The sequence below is a fragment of the Rutidosis leptorrhynchoides genome, chromosome 3 (assembly GCF_046630445.1).
Source record: "Rutidosis leptorrhynchoides isolate AG116_Rl617_1_P2 chromosome 3, CSIRO_AGI_Rlap_v1, whole genome shotgun sequence".
Classification (NCBI taxonomy): domain Eukaryota; kingdom Viridiplantae; phylum Streptophyta; class Magnoliopsida; order Asterales; family Asteraceae; genus Rutidosis; species Rutidosis leptorrhynchoides.
The window spans coordinates 671,880,548-671,896,379 of NC_092335.1; the positions used below are offsets into that span (position 1 = coordinate 671,880,548).

The 15,832-nt window shown below is 31.8% G+C and overlaps 2 protein-coding genes across 2 annotated transcripts; both read right to left on the reverse strand.

Moving 5' to 3' along the window:
• Positions 1 to 5,658: 5,658 nt before the first annotated feature.
• On the reverse strand, positions 5,659 to 7,635 carry LOC139902626 (protein NETWORKED 3A-like). The gene is made up of 4 exons (XM_071885233.1): positions 7,557 to 7,635; positions 7,404 to 7,457; positions 6,568 to 6,684; positions 5,659 to 6,170 (listed from the first exon to the last, which is right to left on the reverse strand). The coding sequence occupies exons 3-4, from the start codon at positions 6,668 to 6,670 to the stop codon at positions 5,659 to 5,661; spliced, it is 615 nt and encodes a 204-aa protein (XP_071741334.1). The 5' UTR covers positions 6,671 to 6,684; positions 7,404 to 7,457; positions 7,557 to 7,635.
• A 1,185-nt stretch (positions 7,636 to 8,820) lies between these two features.
• On the reverse strand, positions 8,821 to 14,545 carry LOC139899358 (sodium/hydrogen exchanger 1-like). Its single transcript, XM_071882195.1, has 13 exons — positions 14,451 to 14,545; positions 14,267 to 14,364; positions 13,957 to 14,016; positions 13,810 to 13,856; positions 13,538 to 13,732; positions 13,134 to 13,180; positions 12,827 to 12,914; positions 10,787 to 10,887; positions 10,585 to 10,686; positions 10,140 to 10,278; positions 9,985 to 10,047; positions 9,742 to 9,825; positions 8,821 to 9,238 (listed from the first exon to the last, which is right to left on the reverse strand). The coding sequence occupies exons 2-13, from the start codon at positions 14,325 to 14,327 to the stop codon at positions 8,921 to 8,923; spliced, it is 1,305 nt and encodes a 434-aa protein (XP_071738296.1). The 5' UTR covers positions 14,328 to 14,364; positions 14,451 to 14,545; the 3' UTR covers positions 8,821 to 8,920.
• Between the last annotated feature and the right edge of the window lie 1,287 nt (positions 14,546 to 15,832).

The window sequence follows — 15,832 nt, forward strand, 5'->3', positions numbered from 1 at the left end:
GTGTTACACTGTTTTAATTGTATTTTTTTTATCATACTTGCAGGTGGAATACAAGCAGGTACAAAGGTTGTGATGATTGTTGTTATAATCAGTTAAAAGTAAGGTTTTTGATTTGTGGTTTTTTTGTTCTTTGTTGCTGTACAGATGATGATGATGCTAAAGAGTCCATTATATAATTGATAATTTGGACTTTGAAATCAAGTAAGTTTGTATTTTTTGTTGCATATTGTTTGATATATGTTGTTGTCAACTACTGATTTATAATGGCACATGTGTTTAGTGGATTCCATGTTAAGTAGCTTTTCAATTGTCGTTTGGTAACAATCATTGGTTTGGTATATGTTTTCAATTGTCGAGTAGACTACATTGTTAGTTGTTGTTTATCTGATTGGGATTTTTTAGTTAGGTTCATGTTTTCTTTGAAGGTGTAAGATTTTAGATTTTCTTATTCTGAATGTTTGAAGGTTATTTTTTTTTTTTTATTTTTTTTTTTTTTTGTATTGTACCATTAACGATTGCTACTGTTCTATTTAGTATCTACATGATTAGGGTTTGTTAGTTTGGTTTGGAATTTATCATTTGTTTTGGAACTTTCTTCTAATGTTGCTTTTTACTTGGGTTTTTGAAAAAAATGGTAAATGCCCCGCTTAAAAAGAAGTCTACGAAGTCGTCCGAAAGAGATTGTTAGTTGTTTTAGTAAATTGGTGGGACAAACTTATCGAAACGAAATGTGGGGCGTTTCCGGTATGTCTGCGGTTCGTAATGCATGTGGTTTGTCATTTACTGCAAGTTCTAATAATGCATGTACTATTCTGGTAATGTTTGATGGTCATTTTTTTTTTGTTAGGTTGTCTTTTCATAAATGTGGTTTCTTCATGAAATTTGCAGATGTTGGTTCTTCTGTTTCCAATCTTCCTTAAACACTATCACCAACAGTAACAGCTGAAGGTACTTTCATATCCTTATTTTTTTCTAATTCACCAACATTGTATTGTATGAATATAATTTAGTCATGTTTATTGGATTTGTGATTATGTACGCTGTGTTGTCTGAATGTACTTAGTGTGTTGTATGAATGTACTTGGTGACTTTTTGCTTTTGTATGTGTTACTGGTTATAATGATCTTTCGTTGTATCAAGAGCGACATCACCGCACGGCTTTAAAGTACTTATCAAAAAACAAGAAGACAGGGAACCAAATGTCACAAAAAATATACTCCGGTATATAAAGACTTGATGAAAACAATATTCTCTGAACGGGTCATGGTCCATTACAACCCAAACCCATAGATAACAAAAAAATAGATTAGCAAGTTTCAATTTACTTATACATTTTCAAACGCACTACAGTTAGTATATTTTTATATAATGACAAAGGTGATGCAGGTGAACCATAATTATCAAAGTTGAGGTGGCTCATCTTAAGGTTGCTTTAAGGCATGCTTCTAAGATAATTATCCTACATCCATACGTTCCTCGAGAGCCTCTAAGTTAGTTATGAAAGTTGATTTTCAGATTAAGATTAGTTGTATTTGGTTAGGTTTAATACTCTAGGCTTACTCTTAGTTTATTTTGTTGTCTAATTTTTTCGTAGACGTTAATGGAATTCGGTATCTACTTCACATTTTTACTGTGGCAGGTGGAGCTAGCTTCGCTTCTTCATGTCTTCATATTGAAATTGTCGTGTTAACTAACGATTTGATGTTATTCCCTTATAGGTAAATATTTAAAGATTTCGTTTGCATCATGTATAATAACACATTCTTTTCATCAGTGTATTTGAATGTTTAGAATGATGATGTGAAGTTATTGTGAAACTCGGTCAACAATATATTATCACCTTATGTGTACTCATCAAAGTTTAAACCGAATTTTCCATGTATAGGTGATTTTTGTACTAATAGTGACAATTTTACACGATGCAGGGAAGCAAATAAAAGCACATAGATAAAGGATTAGAAGCCCAGCAAATACTGCAGCAGGTCCTTATGTTCACATATTTTTTTTTCACTTATGTAAATATTAGTACCACTTCTCTGTCTATATACATAACACTTTTGTAAACTTAATCAGATAATATAAGCTTCGTAAATATCCTGATGCAGCCACCACAAATGTACATCCAAACTAGATCGCCGCAACGCGCGGTCAGTCACTTTTCTATTTCTATTTCTATTTCTATTTCTAGTTCTAGTTTCTATTTCTATTTCTATTTCTAGTTTCTATTTCTAGTTTCTAGTTTCTAGTTTCTAGTTTCTATTTCTAGTTTCTAGTTTCCAGTTTCTAGTTTCTATTTCTAGTTTCTAGTTTCTATTTCTAGTTTCTATTTCTTTTCTATTTTTTTATACTAAATGTGATGGGCGTTTGTGTAGTTTTAGTTGTATTGGAATGTAGTTTTGAGTTTGCGTTCACACTACATACAGGCACTCAACTTTACGTATATTTACACAACGACCCCTCAAGTTTACACTTTCTCAGGGGTTAAAAGTGTAACTATATAATTTAATTAAAATAAAAGAAACTAATTCTACCCGAATTTATAACCGGCCCTATCTTCAGGCTTGGTGCGAGTTACATTTTTTCGAGACCACCGTTCAATTACGAAAAATCTTACCAACCCAACGGGACTAACTATACGCGAAACGGACAATTTTTTAAAAAAACGCTAAACACGACACCCCGTATCTTCTCACTCGCCTCGAGTTAAATATTTTCGATGGCAGCGTCAGACTCGAAATAATTTTATGAACAAAACGAAACTAACCACGTTCAAAACGGACACTTTTTAAAAAATGTTAAACACAACGACAACCCGTATCTTTCTGCTCGCCGCGAGTTAAATTTTTCCGACAGCACCGTTACACTCAAAAAAATTTATTGAACAAAACAAAACTAACTACGTTCGAAACGGATACTTTTTAAAAAACGCTTAACACAACGACATCTAAAACGGCGCTTAACACATGGGTCGTGTTCTCCTCTGTAAATACACAACGCTACGTTAAATATGAATACGCAGCCCGAAAGTCCCGGCCGCAACGCGCGGACCGGTCCGGACTAACTAGTTAACCATTTAAAATGTGTACCATATATTCTGTCAAAAGGTGCAATTTTGGTCCTTACAAAAAACAAATCAGGGAAACCCCAAGGCCCCACTTGTACTATTTTAAATGAATTGCACGTCTCACAAATAAATAAATTACACATGTAGTCTCTTATTTATTACTCGTAATATTCAATATCTTCTCTATTTTAACAAATTTATTAAGTTACAGTAACATATTTATACGTAGTATTTTTAAATTCAAATATCATACGAAGTAATGGAGTATATTATTAACTAGATGAAGGGAAAAGTCATATAATTCGATGGCATATCTTGTCTTGATGTATTAATATTAGTGTGAAATTATTAATCTGTCAAATGGATCATGAAATATATTGACAATATTAAGCTGTTATTTTATGTATCGGCAAGTTTACTACTCCCTCCGTTTTAGAATAATTGTTTCGAAAATAAACACAATTTAAAAAATTATTATCACACTGTATTTTTTCTGTATTTTTTCTAACTTTACAGTTTTACCGTTAATCAATAAATTAAAAACACACTCACTTTTGTAATTTAATTAATTCATTAGGAAAATATTGTAAACTTTACTAAATTTACTTTTAATATATGGAATTTGACAATTAATATGAGACATCTCGGAAAAAAATACTGGACAATTAATCTGAGACGAAGAGAGTAATATTTTGACAAAATTTCATGCACTTTTTATAATCCGAACGCTTTCAATAAAAATTTCGCCCCCCGTGAAATATATTCCTGGTTCCGCCACTGTTTGCACAAGGCCGAAAATAATTTCAATTTTATTTTTGCGCAAAAAAAGGATTACGTGTTCAAAAATTTTAAAATTGAGGTAATCTTCGTCAAATTCATTAAAGATCGTTAGTCAAAATTACACGATTAGACCTTGAAGTTTCTTAAAAATTGTACACATCATCCTCTTCATCATCTTTATCACCATCTTCATTCCCATTATCATCTTAGCTATAAATCCACTTATTTTCATAACTATAAATCAATAAATAAAAACACACTTATCATCTTCATTATAAACTACATGATTACAATAACAAATAAAAACAAGAATCAAATTAGGAATACATTTACGGAGTATACACGCACGTTAGTAAGATTGTGAAGTCACTCCCCACTAGGGATGTCTGATGCTGACAAAAAAGAAAAAAAGTTACTCCGCATTTCATAATGCTTACAAAAAATGGGTACTTACAAAAGTTGAAACCCACCTCCAAATCGATCGAAACAACATCAAGGACTAGCGATGAACACTTTTCAGTAACAATCTTCCATCAAAACAACAACAATTTGTGAATTGAAGCATGAACAACTAGCGTCATTTTTTATGAACTCAATTCAAACTCGAGCTCTAGCATGTTTTTGATAAAGATTTCTACATGAAACTCGCTTAAAATCATCAAACGAATGCTCGTTCATAAGTTTTAACTCCTGAAATCTACACAATCTCTTCAATTAATTTGTTGACCGAACACCTTCGAACTTTGACCAACAGATCTAAGAATCTTTTGTTGAATCTCAGTCCGATCTAATGCTTCAGATAGCTTGAATGAGTGATTAAGAACTAGAAACTAGGCTCAAATCGATCTGAAACTCGCTGAATTGTTTCGAAGACTAGTACTACTTGAAGTAGCGGTTAGTAACGAACTCGATTTCAATCTCTACGATTCTGTAACTGTCAATCGAAACTAATGATTCATGAGGCTTCGGTTTCTGATGTAGAATACAAATATGATATCAGTTTTTATTGAAGATCATCAAATGTTTTGAAGTTAAGTTTTGTATTCATGATGAAGATGAGTGACGTAGTAGAATAGGTAGAATTTTATTTTCTGAATTTAATATTCGAATATGTAATATGAAAGTGAATTAAATTCAGAAATATGTTTTGGTGATTTTGTGTTGTTGTTTGTATTTTTTTTAGATTCTTTTGATGAAGAGGACGATGGGTGCAATTTTTAACAAACTTCAGGGACCAATCGTGTATTTTTGACTAACGGTCGTTAATGAATTTGACGAAGATTACTTCAATTTTAAAATTTTTGAACACGTAATTCTTCATTTTCGGGATTGTGCAAATTGGGGGTTACCTTGATTGTCAAATTGGGTAACTTATGTTACCTTTTTGGGTCATTTGCCCTTTTTTTAAATAGCAAACACACACCTTTTTGTCCATAACGTAACTCGAACTCACAACCCCAAGGTTAATGAGTTTTCTGGATATGTGTAGGCCTGAAGCACTTTAGTAAGTAAGTGTTTGGTGACCGTTTATGACACCACTTCAAGAGTTTACCGTAAACGAATAAGTTCAAAAGTTCAAATCTTTTCTTTAATAATTCAAACTTCAATAGCATTACCATAACCCGTAAGGAACCGCAAATGTAAACCACAATTTACATCATCACCAGGGACAAAATTTATATCTACTCTAGTAGAAAGGGTAAAACTTTGATCATTTACCCTTTTTTATGATTTATTACTCTATCAATAACAGTACTAACACACCAAACATATTTACTTCAAAAACACATTGCGAAGGTGTTGCTTATTTGCTTCTAGCAAGATTTATTGATGCTTCTCTTTTTAAGATCCAAATTCTCTTGTTTAAGCAAATCAACACTAAAACTCAGTTGTCTTATTACTTCTCTTTTTTCTTCATCTTTTTCAACCAACATCTCTTTTTGAACCTCATTTTCTTCTTTAAGTCTCTCTATTTCTTCTCTCAAACTCATAATTTCTTCGTCAACTGATTCACTTGAAGATTCTTGATGATCATCGACGACGTCGGACTCATCGTCTTGATCATGATCAAAGCCAAATGACTCCGAAAATGTGTCATAGCATTTGTCCACATCAGAAGTTTGGTGTTGACTCAAATCACGAGTATCGGGGTCAAACTTGGCTGCTCGAGCGTACTGTAGAGCAAGTGCGCGATAGGAACGATAAAAATCCTCAAGGATGGTGATAAGTTCGGGGCGTTTCTTGTAGTACATCTCTGCACGTTTGGCAAACGAATCTGCATCTTCTTCGATCAATTTCAGCATTGTTTCCGTCTTTTCATCCAATTCTGTCAATCATATGGTTCATATTATATTAAAGTCACTCGTAAAAACATGTCATTTTTACTAGACTCAAAGCGAAGTTGTTATCACAGTCGTTACTACAAACTGGGACAGAACCACATAAACATTCAAGTATGTACGTAAATTTTATTAAAAACGGGAAACATAGTACGTTTTTTCTATTTAGGTTACCCGAAGGAGAACTAGTTTTTTCTTTTTCAGATAAGGTTTGAATCTGAAACTTCTTATGATAGAAATCAAAATGTTGACCCCTGGGTCATCTTGACAGAACAAAATGGGCAAAAGATTCGAACGTTTAACCTATAAATGACCTAAGATGTACGAAATCCGAATAAACAAACTCGGATTTAAAAAAAGCACAAAAACAAACAAAAAACGCACCTGCAAGAGTGGATTGGAGCCATGGGGACTTTTTTGTGATACTATTGTTGTGACTATCAAACCACCACCAGTAAGAAGACAACTTATTCTCTGATTCCACCATTTTCTAATTTCTACCTTCACAAATATACCAATTTGCTTAATTAGAAAAACTAAAATTTCTAAATTCAGAACTACTACAGACTCGTATCTACGCCACGTCATCATAACCGGTGCCACCTCATCAACTCACATGTTATAGACAGGAACATACACGATACAATTCAGACGTTAATTACATACAACAGAACGTTTATAATCCATTTTAATTTTATATAATTCTCTCTTCACTATGTAACTAACCAACTTTTTTTTTTTTAGGTGCCACGTCATCATAACCGGTGCCACCTCATCAACTCACATGTTATAGACAGAAACATAGTCATACACGATACATCTAATATCAAGTATTCAGACGTTAATTACATACAACAGAACGTTATTTTTCCACTTTAATTTATATAATTCTCTCTTCACTATGTAATTGACCAACTTTTATTATGTGCCACGTCATCATAACCGGTGCCACGTCATCAACTCACATGTTATAGACAGAAACATACACGATACATCTAATTCAAGTATTCAGACGTTAATTACATACAACAGAACGTTATTTTTCCAGTTCAATTTTATATAAATTCTATCTCTTCACTATGTAATTAACCAACTTTTATCAATCTTGATAACCGAAGAATACACATTGATTTATTAAAGATAATAATTAAACAATTATGTAATTCAATTATGTAATCAAAACAATATCTAATTCAATTATGAAGGTTCAGCTGCATTACCGAAATCCCAAATTTGCCTGTCGTAAATTCGATTCTGAAATTCGTGATTAACGCCTGCAGATACCAGAAACAAAAATCAGTCACAAAAATCAGAATACTAACAAATAGATTCTTAACAGAAAAAGGTAATAGTTATAGAATCAGAATACTCACACACAATGGATGAAGTTTTAGAAGAAGATTGTTAACTGTACGGAATTTATTCAAGATTGACGATATTATAGAGATAGACCTGACAATCGGTGATAGTATTTGTATCTATTTGAGATACGTAGTACTTTATAGCATATCAAAAAATCAGGTGTGTATCTAATGGGGCCCACGGTTAAGGCGGTTGGGGAGAGTGAAAACTAGGAGTTTCAAATGGATCGAATTGACGGTAATACCCATGGTGGCACGTGAAATGGCGCGAATAATAAGGTGGACCAGGTAAGGGTAGAATTGTCTTTGTCATCTTAACGGCTGTTTGGAGCGTCTAAAGGACTAAAAGAGTAAACTCATTATGATTCAAGAACCACTTTTCGTTAAAAAGGACAGCGAGCAATTAAAATTTATTATAGTTTTACCATATGGTAGAAGATTAATTGGCTCAAAAATTGATCACCTATATTTGAATTCTTCTTTTTTTAGTTCCATGTTATCAAGTTTAAGTAATGAGGTTGTAAAATACTTGCATTCCACACGTGCAATGTGATAGTGCAATGGTTGTGGTATAATTGAGTCGTAAGTGGATGAAAGTGTTTACGAATTTAGTATGTTATTTGAGTTGTAGTGTCGCTTATATAGTACTCCCTTATTTATTTTTATGGTATTCTAGTAAATTTTATTGAGTTGAAATAGGTTGTATGAATGTCAATTTCGTAATGTTTGATTGAAAATTTGTATAACATAATAACGATTGACAGTATAAATAAGGGTAAACCAATCAGTTCGATTATTTTTAATAATTATGAAGACTGATGTCTCAATTTCGATTAGAACTAGTTAGCTACTAATTACTTGAACTAGTGAGTAAAGTAAAAATAGATAATATATAAAAAATATAAATAATATAATATATTATATAATATAAAGAAATAAAGAAATTCAATTAAAGAAATAAAATAATATAAAATTTCAAATACAAATAACTGTTAACCATTAAAAAAAAAATTCCAGACAGTTAATTTTTTTTTTTTTTTTTTGACATCAGTTTGAGATTACCAACTACTCACGCGTTTATCTCCCGTAGTTGCATAACTCGTTCCCAACTACAGTCCTTGAGAAAACCCGGACGAATCCGAGAGCATGGCCGGTAAAAACCCCCCTCCTGGCTGCCCCGCACTAAGCGAGAGTACAATGTTGCAGCCCAGTGGAGTCGAACTCCTGACCTCTCGCTAAGAGAGACAGGCAGCTACACAGTTAACTTAATTCGTAATACTTAAAAAGTTAAAAGATACGGAGTATTAAATATGTATCTACATCATGGCAAATATAACACCAGGCCAATTATAAGCAAAAGAATAGCCCTAACTAATTCAGTGGCTCAAATCCACGTCACCAGTCCCCGTATCAAACGACACACTTTCGCTACCTCCAAAAATCGGGCGCATATACTTATCATCAAACTTTCTCCAAAAGTCATGAACTGCATGTGTAGGACTGCCCAACAGCATCTTTAGACTCGGTCTGGTTGTTAGTGTTCTATGGTTTCCGTTTTCAGCTTCTGGATCATGATCACGATCATGTCCATTCGCTAGAAGCGGCAGTCTTGATGAGGTAGGGCTAGATGGTTGTGTTTCGTCTAAATGAGGATGCAACATCCTTATAATCGGCTTCGTCAGCAATCCAAATACCTTAACAGTCCAATAAACATGTTAGAATAGTAAAAAAAAAAATAAAAAAAAAATAAATTATAAAAAATGAAGCTTGGCTTCAAAATCTCAAATAATTGGTTATTGGTTATTGATAGTTAAAATGGGTATAATTCACTCATAAACATCTAAGTTTACCAAATATGTGATTTTGGACTCAATTTTGTTAGATTGATTTCTGGGTATCTCAAGTTTGTTAAGTGGCAGAATAAAGTTTTTCTTATCATGATTGGAAAATCAGAAAAATATGAGCATAGAAGAAAAAAAATTGATTTCAAAAGAACTCAAATGAAGGTTAGTTAAACTGAAACGGATAAATGGTATATAGACGTATCTGAGTATACTAAACTTCACATTTCAATATGTTAATTTCAGGTATCTTTACCGCCAGAAATAAATCTTTTGACTGAATTTTAAAAAATAAAAATAAAAAAAGATATAATGTTAAGTTATGAGATGTTATGGAGAATATTGGAGATGCTTACCACTGTACTAAAAAGAACAACAGTAATTGTGCTGGTGATTAAAAGTGCATTTGCAGGCTGAATGGTTTGTCCAGAGCCAGTAAACTGCGAATGAATCAAGAAACCAAACTCAATACATATTATTACTTTATTGTGTTTGAAGGTGCAGTAAGAATGAATTTTTGTTCAATAACTTTCATAATGCAAACATAAAGTAGAATGAATTTTTGTTCAATAACTTATTTTCAACAAACTTGTGTTTACCTTCTTGTAGGCAAGTGCAACAGATACAGCGCCTCGCATTAAACCAGCCCACCAAACTATAAACTGTAAAATAATATGATATAAAAACACTTGATCAAGTAATCAAAGATCAAGATACTATTTAATATTAAAAAGAAAACTTCAAACTTACTAACCTGCTGCTTAATACCGATCTTTTCATTACTTCCCCTTCGACTTAAATTAGATAAATACGAAAGAGGCAATATGAAACCCGCTCTTCCAACCATAATTAACACAAGAAGTATGCCACTTGCCCAAATAGATTTTCCAGGACTGCACAAATAATATATATATAAAACATGTAAACATGTGTCAATATGTATAAAATTTAGTCAAACAAGTAATTTATCATACGGGTTAACACCTTCAGAATCATTTTATCTAAAAAAACACATTTATAATATTAATGAAGATAATTTTTTATATGTATTTAATACATCACTGCCAGTATCAAAAACTATAATTCTTGACCCAAAACACTATCTGACCCATCACCAACCACACAAGCAGCAGCCAGTATTTCCAAATCTAAAACTGAATAAAGATAAGTTAAGGGATAAAATAACTTGAATCGGTTACCTGTCTGTTACAAACTGCCACTTTTCAACATCTAATGAGTCCATACCTACATATAAAAAGATAAACACTTCTGCGATGTATGAAATTGTCGCGAAAGAATGCCTGAAATCCAAATAAGCTGATGTGAATACTTTCAGTCTTTAAGCAGGATTAAAAAAATATTTCATTTTTCGAAGGGGATTTAATAAGTTTCCACACTCACTCAGTGGTAACTTGTGATTTATGAGTGACAGTATTCCATGCATAATGTGACATAACTATCCCACAAAAGAACACAGCGAGGATTCCACTTAAGTTACACACCTGAAAGGAAACAAAGCTAGATCTTATTTATCAAAAATGTATTTCAATTTTCAATACTATATTCAAATGAAAAAAAAAAAAAAAAGAAAGAAAAAAAAAACTAGAAGACAAACCAGACAACTTGGTTGTGAATCTAACTGGTCAAAACTTATAAGTCATCCGAAGGATATTCAAATGGTTACAGCCTCTAAAATGATTATATTCAACAGAATCAAATTGATTAATAGTTAATTGAATTTTTTTTTGTAAAAGTATTGAGTACAATGCCTGCCTATTCATATAAGTAATAAGAAAATAAAATATATATATATATATATATATATATATATATATATATATATATATATATATATATATATATATATATATATAGTGGTAGGATCAAGAGGGAAGTAACCATTCGGGGGGAAGCGGGGGGAAGCAAAAACTTTTTTTTTTTTTTTTTTCGTTTTTTGAAAAAACTTTGTTCACGAACATTATAGATGAGATGAAAATATGAACATTTAGTAGAGACACTTTGTGATAAATGTTTTTATTTTGGCGGGAAAACGCTCGAAGAAGTAATATATAACAATTATCGTGTTTTTCGAGCGTATTTTGAGTTTTTAGCTATTGGGGTTTAGATATTAGGGTTTAGAAATTTAGGGTTTAGATTTAGGGTTTAGATTGAGTTTTTAACACGAACGGTTTAGAGTTTAGGGTTTGGTGTTTTGGGTTTATGGAATAAACCCAAAACACCAAACCCTAAACCCTAAACTCTAAATCGGGCTAAATTTTACTTCACAAAACATGAAGAAAAAAACGTTCATATTCTTCACGAACAATATTATCTTGAATGTTATTTTTGTCGATCGTTTTCCCGCCTAAATAATAACATTCATCACGAAGTGTCTCTTCTAAATGTTCATATTTTCGTGTGATCTTGATGCCGGAAAAAAAAAATTCAAAAAAAAAACGAAAAAGAAAAATTTGCTTCCCTCCTCTTCCCCCCGATTGGTTACTTATATATATATATATATATATATATATATATATATATATATATATATATATATATATATATATATAGGGGCAGGATCAATGGGGAAGTAACCAATCGGGGGGAAGCGGGGGGAAGCAAAATTTTTTTTTTTTTTCCGTTTTTTTTGAATTTTTTTTTTCCGGCATCAAGATCACACGAAAATATGAACATTTAGAAGAGACACTTCGTGATGAATGTTATTATTTAGGCGGGAAAACGATCGACAAAAATAACATTCAAGATAATATTGTTCGTGAAGAATATGAACGTTTTTTTTCTTCATGTATTGTGAAGTAAAATTTAGCCCGATTTAGAGTTTAGGGTTTAGGGTTTGGTGTTTTGGGTTTATTCCATAAACCTAAAACACCAAACCCTAAACCCTAAACTCTAAACCGTTCGTGTTAAAAACTTAATCTAAATCCTAAACCCTAAATTTCTAAACCCTAATATCTAAACCCTACAAACCCTAATATCTAAACCCTAATATCTAAACCCCAATAGCTAAAACCTCAACATATGCTCGAAAAACACGATAATTGTTATATATTACTTCTTCGAGCGTTTTCCCGCCAAAATAAAAACATTTATCACAAAGTGTCTCTACTAAATGTTCATATTTTCATCCCATCTATAATGTTCGTGAACAAAGTTTTTTCAAGAAACGAAAAAAAAAAAAAGTTTTTGCATCCCCCGCTTCCCCCCGATTGGTTACTTCCCTCTTGATCCTGCCACTATATATATATATATATATACAGAAAATAATGTTAGCAGGTCAAAACGAACTGTTTCGAGTCACACTAAGCGAGCACACAGTTTGACCCAAACCCATTCTGACATGCTACCCAGCCCACCACATCATGCAACCTCTAACTTACTGCCATACAAAGGTTAAACCTTTAAAGATGGTCGATCACTTACGTTAGCTGTAATGTACGAAAGGTAAGCCATTAGTAACATAAGAGCAACTTCACGGTCAGTTGAATTCTTGTCATGGTCAGTTGAGTTCCTGAAAATGTATGGGATTATTTATTCAAAGCTTATATGAACAGTATTCAATGAATAAAAAGAAAATTCAAACTAAATTTTAAAGAAAATGTTACATATCTTCATAAGTTAGAGTATGAATCCATAATCTAATTTAATAGATGATTTTTTACTCATATAAAAATGCAAATATCATATACATTCAGAACACTGAACTATGTAAGTAATATTAAACGCATACCTTCTATGAAATAAAGTTCTAATGATGAATGCGCATAACAGGCCAACCTACATATGCAAACGAAAGTCTGTTATATGATGACACGACACAAATATAAAGTTGACAAGGTTAATGATTAGAAACATTATACTCCCAAAACCCCAAATAACTGGTCCATTTTAACATTCTAGGATGTTCCAAAATAATTATCCGCTTTCATTTCAACCAATCAAAAAGTGCTAAAGTGGAAAAATGCAACCTTTTAGTAGTCAACAGTAAAATTAAACCACTTATCTAAAACTATGTGCATAATTGTAGTGGACAATTTGATTTGGGCAGAGGGAGTATGAAACTAAAATAGCTAAACGTAAAAGAAAAAGCTAATAATTTTTATACATAACTAAAAATAAATATTAATAACTTACAAAAACTCCCAAAAAGGTGCTACCCACGAACAATTTCAAAAAACTCCAGCCGAAACTAAGAGCAACAGTTGGGTTTATATCGGAGAGGTTAAATGTCATAATTGCGTTGAAAAGTACAACAGATGTTGCATCATTTACTACACCCTCTCCAAACACTAGACTGTACAATAACGGTGTTTCTTCCTGATTAAGCACCTGATCATGATATAAAAGTTGTTACTACGTTCTCAATCTGTTGTACTTTTTAATATCACATAACAAAATCCACGTACCTGCAACGTGCACACAGAATCTGTTGCAGAAAATATGGCTCCAAGTGCTACTCATATCAGAAAAAATAAAAATGAACATTTAGGTTAGAAGTAAAAGTTTCATAGATTTATGTAGTGAATATTGAAGAAAGATAGAAGAATACATACCAAGATAGTCCTTCAACTCGAGGTAACCAAGGTCAAACTTACGAAACAGCTGTGTTGCACCTAAATCAGAATTTAAAAAGTCAACGTCTAGTAAAGAGGTATCAAAAAGAAAATGTTATCAAAATATGACAAGAAAATGCTACATGATGACACAAATATATCAACAACTCTAGACTAATAATATTGTAACATAGCCGGCATATATAACTTAACTGATCAATATTACAACACAAACTTCAATAAAGTTACTAAATGACGTAATATGATCATCAACAGATTAAGTTATTAAGCTAGTAGCATGTTAGCTTACCGAATGATATGATGGCAAACGATATCAAAGTACCAATAACTCCGAATGACGCGATGGTCATGAAATTGCGGAAAAATTGCTTCTTTTTAACCTTAAACCTATTTAAAAAATCAACTATTATCAAGACACTTACCCACATTTTATTAAACAGATAAAAAAAGAAGATAATAACAAAGTTGCATACCCAGCATTGAAGATTATTGGCGGAAGGAGATATATAAAGAACGACTCTTGATTAAATTCCAGTATTCGGGAGCTTTTACCACCAGAAAGTTGTAAAATGGCACATCCCGTGAATATACCCTGTCATCACAATATAATTTCGTTTAGGCATATGATCTTGTTACCAACAAATAAACGCAATATGAGGACATGTTCGAGAGCGTTTGGTATTGCGTTTCAAAGTGATCATAGTCATTTATACAATATGCAATAATCAGAATGGTTTACTCGGCCGAAAAAAATGCAATATGGCAATAATGACAAAATTAGTTGTACACTCACAACAAAAAGAGCAGTGATTGACTGATTCAACCACCTGGTTTTTTCGAGTAAATGACCAAGCACAATGCAACCGCAAAGAAGAGATACAAATAAAGCTATGTGATTTTCAGACTCCGCCTCAGCATCTGTTGTCGTCGAATCACTTAAAAACATACTGCAGCCTAAACATAAACAAAATTTAAATGTTCAATTCTACAGAGCACAATTTTATTAAAAAAAATATTAAAATAAAAAAACAATAAAATAAAAATAAAAAAAACACATTTTTTGTAAATTACATTATTTTTCTAGTAAATATTGGAGTACATTCTATTTTAAAAAATTATTAAATTCTAAAACTATATTTATCAACTACAACAAAAAAACAAAATCGACTACATTTTCTGTACAAATCCTACAGATACCTTATAATAGTCAACCAGGTCAAAACCCTAAAAACCGTAAAATTATAAAATTCAAACTAATTACAGTTATAAGATGCTAAACAGTAACCAATACACATTATAACTACTTTGTATAGTTCAAAACGTGCGCTAATATCATAATTTTTTCACGTCATTAATTTACTGAAAACATAAAAACGAAAGAAAACTAAAATTGATACCTTAAATTCGGTACCGATAGTAACAAAAAACTATAACAGAGTTAGAGTCTGTTGGTATAAAATTTTGCAATTATATGGTTATCTGATTTGATTATAAATGAATAATTATCTATTAGTATTTTATCGAATAATTAGGGTTTGCTTAGCGAGTAAGGGTAGATGATTCGGTAGTAGAAGGCTAATTAGGAAAAACCGCGAAAGCGTTTGTGATAATTAAGATATTTATTATTTGTTTCTCAGCCGTTAGATCGTTTAACATTTACGGCAGAGATCAAAGGTTGGTGGTAAATGAAAAAATTGTTTGAAAATATATAGAACTTTCATTGAATTTCTATTATATGCATTCAACTTTCAGATCTTCTATTATATACATTCAACTATTTTAATTGTTCTATTATATATATTAAGTAACTTGTAGAGAATGTATCAAGTTAACATATAGAAAAAGTTCATCGTTG

What these genes read in the sequence shown, in the direction of transcription:
- LOC139902626 (XM_071885233.1), bottom strand. Translation starts at nt 6,670, where the DNA reads ATGGTGGAATCAGAGAATAAGTTGTCTTCTTACTGGTGGTGGTTTGAT. An exon ending in GCTCCAATCCACTCTTGCAG is followed by an intron (nt 6,171 to 6,567) that starts GTGCGTTTTTTG and finishes TATGATTGACAG; the next exon opens with AATTGGATGAAAAGACGGAA.
- LOC139899358 (XM_071882195.1), bottom strand. Translation starts at nt 14,327, where the DNA reads ATGACCATCGCGTCATTCGGAGTTATTGGTACTTTGATATCGTTTGCC. An exon ending in TTTCGTACATTACAGCTAAC is followed by an intron (nt 10,888 to 12,826) that starts GTAAGTGATCGA and finishes GTTTCCTTTCAG; the next exon opens with GTGTGTAACTTAAGTGGAAT. An exon ending in TTGTTCTTTTTAGTACAGTG is followed by an intron (nt 9,239 to 9,741) that starts GTAAGCATCTCC and finishes TGGACTGTTAAG; the next exon opens with GTATTTGGATTGCTGACGAA.